The 10,731-nt window shown below is 42.4% G+C and overlaps 1 protein-coding gene across 1 annotated transcript in view; it reads right to left on the bottom strand.

Moving 5' to 3' along the window:
* HEATR3 (HEAT repeat containing 3) overlaps window positions 1-10,731 on the bottom strand; it is a 68,253-nt gene that overhangs the window by 51,020 nt on the left and 6,502 nt on the right. The window contains exons 2-6 of the mRNA XM_011989152.1: window positions 10,447-10,721; window positions 8,407-8,494; window positions 6,974-7,086; window positions 4,563-4,672; window positions 1,275-1,415 (exon numbers count right to left, since the gene is read on the bottom strand). Coding sequence (XP_011844542.1) covers window positions 1,275-1,415; window positions 4,563-4,672; window positions 6,974-7,086; window positions 8,407-8,494; window positions 10,447-10,721 — 727 coding nt within the window. The remainder of the gene's footprint in view (window positions 1-1,274; window positions 1,416-4,562; window positions 4,673-6,973; window positions 7,087-8,406; window positions 8,495-10,446; window positions 10,722-10,731) is intronic.

Genomic DNA, 10,731 nt, shown 5'->3' with positions numbered 1-10,731 from the left:
CTGTGATCCCAGCACTTTGGGAGGCCGAGGCGGGCGGATCACGAGGTCAGGAGATCGAGACCATCCTGGCAAACAAGGTGAAACGCCGTCTCTACTAAAAAAATGCAAAAAATTAGCCAGGCGTGGTGGCGGGTGCCTGTAGTCCCAGCTACCCAGGAGGCTGAGGCAGGAGAATCGCTTGAACTCAGGAGGCAGAGACTGCAGTAAGCTGAGCTTGCACCAATGCGTTCCAGTCTGGGTGACAGAGTGAGAGTTCGTCTCAAAAAAAAAAAAGAAAAAATTAAATGGGCCTGGTGGCATGCACCTGTAGTCCCAGCTGCTTGGGAGGCTGAGATGGGAAGATCACTTGAGCCCAGGAGGTGGAGGCTGCAGTGAGCCAAGATCGCACCACAGCACTCCTGCCTGGGCAACAGAGGAGGACTCTGTCTCAAGAAAACCCAAAATGATTAAGACGGTAAATTTCATGTGCATTTACCACTATTAAAATAAAAAAAACAGGCCAGGCACAGTGGCTCATACCTGTAATCCCAGCACTTTAAGAGGTCAAGGTGGGCAAATCACCTGAGGTCCCGATCTCAAGACCAGCCTGGCCAACATGGTAAAACCCTGTCTCTACCAAAAATACAGAAATAAGCTGGGCATGGTGGCGCATGCTTGTAATCCCAGCTACTCGGGAGGCTGAGGCATGAGAATCACTTGAAACTCGGAGGTGAGGTTGCAGAGCCAGCCACTGCACTCCAACCTGGGTGAGAGAGCCAGACTCCATCTCAAAACAATAAAAAATTTTTAAAAAAAACAAAAAAAACAAAAAAAAACCTCTCAATATAAATTATCTCTGTAAGGCCAAAGGGCAAAAAGAAAATAGATACAGAAACTAAATAAAGTACATACTAAACAGACCTTCAGATAATTTCTTACTTCTGTATTCAGAGATTCTGGAGAGAAAAGAGTTGGTGAAAAAAAAAAAAACTTACGGAAAACTAAGTGGTCAATTTCTGAAATCACTGGTTCATAAATAAGTGGGGATCCTGACAACAGTGTCTCTTTATCAGGTTAACAGTAGTTTGTTAAATTCAAAACAAATCTATTCCACAAGGCTTTACAACTATAGACAACTGCTTGAAGTAAGGGTCTCTTCTCAAATATTAAAATTTTCAGAACAGATAAAAGCACAGAAGGCCCGATGTGTTGAAATGAATGACTAAATTTTGCCGCCACACATCCATATCAAAAGCTACTAAAACAATATACTATGCCATAAGGCTAAATTTTACCTGCTACCAATGTCTTCAATAGAAGGGATTCCATGGAACTAACAGGAGAAAGCAGTGCTGATTCCAGCACGTTCAATGCTGTGGCACTGAAAGACTTCAGCAGCTCTGGGTTATCCTCAGTCACTGTCTGCAAACAATATGCTATAAGGCAAAACATAAATATTTAGAAACAAATGAATTCTGCTTTGGATAATTTATACCAGTATAATTCATCAAGAAAACGTTGTATCGTTACCACTTCATTAGATACACATAGCTTTTGTAGAATATATATGCTTTATCTCAGGGTGATATGCACAAATGAGGCTTCCCAAACTATCAGTGCTGGAAAAGACGTTTCTTTTCTTTTTAAATTTCTAATGCTGAACAGATGTATACTTTTTTTTTTTTTTTTTTAGACAGCCTTGCTCTGTCACCCAGGCTGGAGTGTAATGGCGCATCTCAGCTCACTGCAACCTCTGCCTCCCAGGTTCCAACAATTCCTGTGCCTCAGCTTCTCAGGTAACTGGGATTAAAGGCGTGCGCCACAATGCCTGGCTAATTTCTATATTTTTAGTAGAGACAATTTCACCATGAAGGCCAGGCTGGTCTGGAACTCCTGGTCTCAAGCGATCTGTCCATTTCGGCCCCTCAAAATGCTGAGATTACAGGCATGAGCCACCACATTCAGCCAGATCTACACTTTTTTTTACAAAATACAATTACAAAGACTCTTTTTTTTTTTTTTTGAGATGGAGTCTCACTGTGTCGCCTAGGCTGGAGTGCAGTGGCACAACCTCGGCTCGCTGAAAGCTCTGCCTCCTGGGTTCACACCATTCTCCTGCCTCAGCCTCTTGAGTAGCTGGGACTACAGATGCCTGCCACCATGCCCAGCTAATTTTTTGTATTTTTACTAGAGACGTGGTTTCATCTTGTTAGCCAGGATGGTCTCAATCTCCTGACCTCGTGATCCGCCCGCCTTGGCCTCCCAAAGCGTTGGGATTACAGGTGGGAGCCACCATGCCCGGCCTAAAAAGACTCTTAAATGTAGCAATGTCGTTACTATAAATGTTTATAAAAGCTTATCCTCAGGCCGGGCGTGGTAGCTCATGCCCGTAATCCTAGCACTTTGGAAGGCCGAGGCAGGAGGATCACCTGAGGTCAGGAGTTGCAGACCAGCTTGGCTAACATGGCAAAACCCCATCTCTACTAAAAATACAAAAATTAGCTAGGCATGGTGATGCATGCCTGAAATCCCAGCTACTTGGGAGGCTGAGGCAAGAGGATAGCTTGAACCCTGGAGGCGGAGGTTGCAGTAAGTCGAGATTGTGCCACTGCACTCCAGCCTGGGTGACAGATCTGAGACTCCGTCTCAAAAAAAAGGCCAGGCGTGGTGGCTCACGCCTGTAATCCCAGCACTTTGGGAGGCCGAGGCAGGCGGATCACAAAGTCAGGAGATCGAGACCAGCCTGGCTAACACAGTGAAACCCCATCTCTACTGAAAATACAAAAAATTAGCCAGGCGTGGTGGCGGGCGCCTGTAGTCTCAGCTACTTGGGAGGCTGAGGCAGGAGAATGGCGTGAACCCGGGAGGCAGAGCTTGCAGTGAGCCGAGATCGCATCGCTGCGCTCCAGCCTGGGCGACAGAGCGAGACTCCCATCACAAAAAAAAAAAAAAAAAAAAAAAAAAATTTACCCTCAATTTATGTACTTATCAAGGACCAGTAGCAAACAGTCCTAGGTTTTGGAATGTCTGGCTTCCTTTAAATTTATCATGACCTTCAAAGTTAGGATTTCTGGTGGAGCAAGAATTCTTTAAGAAAAAAAGTAGTTTATATAAAAGTATGAGCAAATTAAGACCTGTAAAATATTAAATCACGCCCATCAAAATTACTTAAAATGCAAGTTACTGCTGTGATCGACAATATATTTACATAGAAATCCATATATATGCATTTCTGTATATATATTCAAATGTAGTATCTTTGTCATTAAGAAACTAATTTACTTTAGCTAACAGCCATGATTGCTACCATACAAGTTCAAAAAAAGTTATATGAATACATGGGACGGAATCTTGTAGTTCATTTTACTATATGTAAGCATTGCTTGACTTTAGAAGTAAAAGTAATAATGTATTTTAAAAATCATTAATCTAGCTACATGCAGAAGGAAAACACTATTATGCAATGCAAAATGACTTTATTCTAATCCATTTCAAAAATGCTCATTAAGGGGAAGAAAAGCTAAAAATAGAAATAAATCTGTAAGACTAAAGGCAGAAAAATAGAAGTGGTTTTTCTTTTAAAACATATGAACTAACTTTCCTGAAATTCTCTTATTGTAACAAAAACTGTCCTCTGAGATTAAGTCACCTACCAAATTCCTAAAAATGGCTGAATTGTTTTTAAAATCCCCATTTACTCACAGCTCCCCAAACCCACCAAGATTCCATTTGGAGAAATGATTTTTAAAATTTTCTCAGTAGTATTTATTCTAGTATTTTCCCCCAATTCTGTTCTCTTAAAAATATCCATTAGAGTCAAGAGAAACAGCAGTCAGGGGAATACACTTCTTCCTCCCCAGAAGAAATGTAGTTCCACAAAGGGACAGCTGGACACCTGCCATAACGATGGGGAGAAAAGAAATGCTCTCCCTCAATTGTTTCTCCACTCCCACCCAGCATTCTGCTGAGCTGCCCATGCTCTGGTTTCTGCCTGCTGCCATTGAGCTGAGGGTCCCCAGTGGCTCCTCAGTCCAATAAAGAGAAGGCAAGGCAGCCAAGGCCACTGAAGTTGCTGGACTTTGCCTTCCCTGTCTCATGGAAGGCACGCAGGCCTAAGTGGAATTTCAATCACTTCTTTTTCTCTTTCTCTCTCAACAAAACTCAGGCTGTCAGTTTTCTGCCAGAAGTATGAGATAGTAGCATAACACATTTAAGTAAGTTTAGATTCCAATTAACTGGCTTAAAGACCTGGTAGTTGTGGGTTACTGTTTCTTAGTAAATGGAGATGAAAACTTTAAGAATTAATAAAGGCTGCTAAGAATGAAAACAGGCCAGAAACCACATATCTTCACATAATTACCTTTCTCCCTTTCAGAGCCAAAAGCAGAAAAATTGAATGAGCAGGTAAAGAATTAATATTAATCACAGATTTAAGAAGACCCAGAAAAAACAGGTGCTGAGCTACACATTCACATACAATGAGAAAAAAAATCACTCCAGTGGAATAAACACACTAAAGCTGCATGAAAATTTTTGAACAAGGCTACACATTCTTAATAAGTCATCACCTTTTCTTCACTTACCTACTGAAATAGCCAGGTCAACATTGGTAGGAAACCTACTTAAATACTTTAACACAATCTCCAAACACCCTTCTTTGTTGAATATAGACACTGCTCTACTACTGCATTCACTAAATTGAAGGGGGAAAAAAAAGTTTTACTATTCACATTTTAACAGTAGGAAATCAACCATAGCAATCCATAAAAAAACAAATCAGGCTTTATAAACCAAGGAGTTGGAATCAAACACCCACCATTTTTATCGATGAAGGAACTAACACCCATTCACATTCACTATACATGAGAACTGGCTATCTATATTTTATCTCTATCACAGTGGGACCTTTTCATCAATCTCTTTGCCATGATGCCAGTTTCCTTATAGAAGGTTAAAGCTGGAAGAGATCTTGTAAATCGTTTAATTCAACTCCCCATTTTATAAATGCAAAGACCCAGGACCCAAGCGGTAATGTGGCCCATCAGAGAGCAAATATTTTGTCAGCGGTAGAGCCAGGCCCAGTACCTAGGTTCCCTGGGTCCAGCCTACTGTTTTTTTCTTCCCTCTATACCACAACAATAACAAGTTAAAGGAGGATAAAAGGCCTCTATACTTATCACACAAAAACACAAATTTATATTTTTTTAACCTACTATATTTTAGAACATTAACAAAAACACAAATTTAAAGGAAAATAAAATTATATTTTATTCAAGCCTTTTAGAGTGCAATCATAATTTCATCAAGCAGAATTTGCAGTCTACAATAAATTACAGTAAGTATTTTTAAAATTATACTACCTTTTAATAAAAAACTCAGACAGCTATCAGTGTTATGAATAAGCAAACACATTAAATATGAGTAAACAAGGCTAATTATAATAATTGTATCCATGTTTCCAGAGGAAATATCCATGTTGTGTGTTTCCTCCATACATACAACATACACACATGACATGCTAAGAGCTAACAGAGCTGACTAAATTATTAAACTAAATCTGTTATGTGATGAAAAATATTTCATATCTTCTATCTACCTACCTATCTACCTAGTTATGGTAGCATGAAGGAGACCACTGTCTAGTCAGGAAGATAAGCCATACATGTGTAAAGATAATTTGAAATATAAATTATGAAACAAGAATGTTAAAAGTAACTCAGTGATACATACAGGGCTCACAGGTATTCAGAAAAGAGAAATCACCTTGGAGATATATTCAGATTCTTTTCAAGGAAATTTTTAAAAAATTTCCAAATGCAACGATTTCTGACTCAAAGTTATCTGGTGCACAGAAAAACAGTACCCATCAGTTTTTGCTCAAATGCCATTTCCTCAGATCTGATCTCTCTAATATTTGTGGTGGAATGCATTCAGTAAAATGAAATCACAGGCAAGGTCAGATTGCTACATAGGCATTTCAGGATCCAACTTAATCTTGTATTCTAAGAAACATCTGTGCTTTTAGGTCAGCCACTGTAATTGCTGCTGACTGAAGATAAGAAACTGTGACCCAGTCTTGCTAGAAATGTGGGACATAAAATGGGGCAGAAAAAAGTAAATCCAGGTTGGGTTTCTAGCCATTTCCATTCCTAATAGCAAGTCCACTCCACCCTCACCACTGCTACAATCACAGAATGGAGGGTGGCCTTCTTCCTCCAGGGGCCAAGGGAGCTCTTCTTAGGCATCCACTTCCCACTCAGACGGTAACCACCAGGGGAGAGGAAGAAAAGCACCAGCCAAGGTCTGTGGTCCCCATCTTAGTCTAGAGGCCAAACCAAAGCTGCACCTGCATCTGGGCCTGACCAGCTTAAAGACAAATTTTTCTCAGGGTGCACAGGAAGTCATGGGAAAGGAGGAGCCACAGGTTCTAGTGGTCATGAGTCCTCCTATTTTTTGTCAGGTGCAATGACTGGAGAGGAAAGCCGTAAAACAAAAGATGCAGTGATGCAATGAGGAAAGGGATTGGGGAGGAGGGTCGATCTTAGGTCACCTGATCCTACCTCCTACCAGGTCTTTTTTTTTTTTTTTTTTTGAGATGGAGTTTCGCTCTGTCACCCAGGCTGGAGTGCAGTGGCATGATCTTGGCTCACTGCAAGCTCTGCCTCCAGGGTTCAAGCGATTCTCCTGCCTCAGCCTTCTGAGTAGCTGGGATTACGGGCATGTGCCACCACACTCGGCTAATTTTTTTATAGTTTTGGTAGAGACGGGGTTTCACAGTGTTGGCCTCAAACTCCTGACCTCAAGTGATCCACCCGCCTCGGCCTCCCAAAGTGCTGGGATTACAGGCATGAGCCACCACGTCCGGCTCCTACCAAGTCTTAACATCCCAGATTAACAGGCCTACTAAGGGGAACAGAGATTCCCACACAGTATAACAGAGAATAGCAGCCTGGGTACTGCTATAGCAGGAGGCTGTGTTTGGAAGGCATCTTACCATATATTCCACAGCACGTTCACAGCCTCATTGGCTATGTTCTCAACAGAATTTCTGTTCTGATCTTTTTTCTCCTGCAGGGACATCTCATTTGAATCCAGTCCAGCACTACACTGTAACCAAATATCATGATTAGCACCCTGGTTCCAAAGAAGAATTAAACAAATAGGGTAATGATGGTGATGAAACACAAAGGCTAGACATCAGAAATTACCGTGGTTAACAAGTCAATCGAATCCTTACAAGCAGTAGTACAAAATCAATACAAAGTATTTTACCTAATAAATGTAATAAAGGACAGTAAGAAGGCAACGAAAGATGAAATAAGAGCTTCTACCTAGCGCCTTCCGTTTTTTTTATTACATAGCACCTTCTAAGGTACTATTCTAAGCTTTTTACATGTATCAAATCATTTAATCCAAACAATAAACCTATGAGGTAGGATGACTATTATTATCGCCAATCTCCAGCTGCAAATGGGAAAGTGAGGTACAGGGAGGCTGCTGAAGGTGTTAGATTAGCATGTGGTGAAGCTGGGATTCAGGTCCCAGCATTTGGCTCCAAAGCTGGTGCTCTTAAGCTCCTCTAGTACAGACCAGGAGACACTCTAAAGCAAGGTTTCTCAATCCAGGTACTACTGAAATTCTCCACCAGAAAATTCTTTGTTGGGGAAGGAAGGGCTATCATGTTCATTTGGGGATGTTTAGCAGCATCCCTGGCCTCTACCCACTGGATGCCAGTAGCAACTTTTACCCCACAAGCTCTGTAACAACCAATGTCTCCAGACATTGCCAGTTGTGCCCTGTGAAGCAAGATCATACCCAGTTGAGAATCACTGCTCTAAAACGACTGATGCCTCTCATCAAAACTGGATATGCTTTACGTAGCCTTAACTGAAAATTACCCATCAATACAGAATAGCAGACCAGAGGCACTCCAGAGAGAAAGCTCCTTAACCTCTTAACTATGTCATGCAATAAGACTGGAATGAGGTCAAACACGAGAACTTACTGTAATCTTCACAAGTTTCTAATGTCTGTGCCTCGGCTTTGTCATCTGTAAAATGGGAATAATACCTGCCTCATAGGATACTGTGAGGATTAAATTATATAATATCCAAAATATGAAAATAATACCTGGCACATAAATAAGCAATGACTAAACACTAATTATTTTTATTGTAAGAAGTTTAACATCTACAGGAGTGAGTCTGTACAGTTTTAGGCAGGTCTTTTCTAACTATCATAAAAATAAAGCTACAAAATAATAGAGATTAGTATCAATTAAGAGAGTAGATTGGTGTTTCCAGGAAAAGGAATGAAATTTCCACAGGATGTTTACATAGAACACAAAGTCACTAACACCAAAGTAATACAAAAACTCTAAGTTTGCATCCCAAAAGCTACCATCAAGATATTGTAAAAACTGCATACCTCTTTTAGCAGCACAACCAGAGGGGTCATGATATCCTTAGTCACCATGTCATCACAAACTTCAAAACCTCCACAAGCACTGAGATTTCTACACAAGAAATTTAAAACATGTTTTACTTCCACATCACATGTCACAGAACACTTCTACCCTCTCACATTTCTATTTTTAGCCATATTTAAGGTTTCCCAGAGGAAATAGCTTATTGTTTCTGTCATATGCTGCAGAACCAATCCAGAGATTTCCACCTGTTCTATTCCGATCTTTGTTCTACAAGATATAAACAGATGACGCTGTCATATAACAACTTAGTTCTGAGGTTTGAGACAGTATACAAGTACATGGCTACAAGAAGGGAAGTGGGGAGACTTTTCCCATGTGAATAAATCACATCATGTATGAAGGGACCTTTTCTTGGAATCAAGACTACAAGGGCAAGGCTAGGTGCTGTAGCTCACACCTGTAATCCCAGCACTTTGGGAGGCCTAGGTAGGAGGATTACTTGAGCTCAGGAGTTCAAGACCAGCCTGGGCAACATAGGGAGACCCTGCTTCTAAAACAAGAAAAAAAAAAAAAAAGAAAAAGTGAACTGCAAGGGCAGCAAGGTGGGGCTACTGAGAATGATACTCCCTAAAGCAGCCCTGGGTAAATTTAATTGGAAAGACATGACTTCCGAGTACACAGCACTGTGCTAGTACCTAAGGATATAGAGATAGTCAGAAGATGCCCTCACAATCCGCCAGGATCCCCTAGCCTGTGTATGCTGTGGGAGGAAGCGAAGGGCTTTCCACATGCTGTTTCCTCCCTAGAGGAAGAAGAGCGTCTATCTTCCCTCCATCAACTGGTGAATGCCCATTCATCCCTCAGAGCTCACCTCCAGCACCACTCAGAGTCTTCTTCCCTGAACCCTTTGTTTGTACCCTCCTGTAGCATCCCTTGTCACTATCATTCATTGTAATTATACACTTACGTAACTGTTTGGTTAATGCTTGTCTCCCTCAATAACTTTAAGATTTCTTAAGGAGAGACATTGCCTTGCTCATTACCCCATGCCCAGAGCCTAGCTCAGTGTCTAGCACACAGGCACTTATACATATTTGCTATATCAGTGAATGAAATATAAATAACAAGTAGAGACAGAGCTACAAGAACTACAAATACTAACTTCTACTCTTGCCCCCTCTGCAGTCCATTCTCTGCACAGCCAGCAGAGTGGCCTTCTCAAAAGGTGAGTTACAGCATGTCTCTTCCCTGCTTAGATTAAGTCCTCAGCCCTACACCAATCGTACAGCTCATCTCTCTCTCCAGCCTCACCTCCTGTAATTACCCACCCCTGCTCTTTTCTGCCACCTACCTACCCGCTCTGCTCTTTAACCACATCAAGCCGCCTGCTGCTTCGCTTCTTTGCTGCTGCTGCTCCCTTTGTGGGAAATGCTCTTCCCCCTATTTTCCCATGTCTCCTGGCTCTCTCACCCTGCAGATCTCCGTTCACAAGCCATCTAAAGAGCACCTTTTTTTTTTTTTTTTTTTTTTTTTTTTGACACAGGGTCTTGCTCTATCACCCAGGCTGGAGTGCAGTGGTGTGATCATGCCTCACTGCAGCCTCGAACTCCTGGGCTGAAGCGATACTCCCACCCCAGTCTCCTGAGTAGCTGGGATAAAGGGCACCCACCACCATGCCTGACTAATTGTTTAAAACTGTTCTAGAGACGGGGTCTTGCTATGTTGCCCAGACTGGCCTTGGACTCCTGGCCTCCAGTGATCCTCCTTCCTTGGCCTCCCAAAGCAATGGGATTACAGGCGTGAGTCACCGCGCCCGGCCCAGGAGCACCCAATTCAAACTTCCCACCCCCAACTTATCATCATCTCGTTTTCCCACAGCAATTCTCACTATGTAATATTATGTTTTACCTTTTTACTAGCTTCCTGTCTGTCTCCCCATCAACATGACTTGTGCCAAGACAGGGGATCTTGGCTGTCAACAGATCTCGCTCAACAGTCTTGGCTGCTCAAAATTCCCTGCATCTAGAACGACTCCTGACACATGAATTGAAGAGTTCATCCAAGCAAGGGACCCTAAGGAGGGCTTTTGGAGAGGGTAAAACGTGCGCAGGTGTGACGCTTGAGCAGGTGGACGCTGCAGGTGAAGCAGCCAGGTGGACAGATGAGATGCGTGTGGTTCGGGGATACTGGGGTTCTCTGGAGCCTGGAGACTGGCTTCAAATCTCTGCAAACGGGAGACCGGGCCAGGGCCTGGTGGCACACAGAAGGCGCTGGCTGACCGCTGCGACCGCCCGCAGCCCAGGCGCGGGGGAGGCTAGAAGTGG

Source organism: Mandrillus leucophaeus, unplaced genomic scaffold (assembly GCF_000951045.1).
Source record: "Mandrillus leucophaeus isolate KB7577 unplaced genomic scaffold, Mleu.le_1.0 Scaffold348, whole genome shotgun sequence".
NCBI lineage: Eukaryota > Metazoa > Chordata > Mammalia > Primates > Cercopithecidae > Mandrillus > Mandrillus leucophaeus.
Note: the sequence above shows the minus strand (reverse complement) of the source record. Positions and strands in the feature narration are given on the sequence as shown.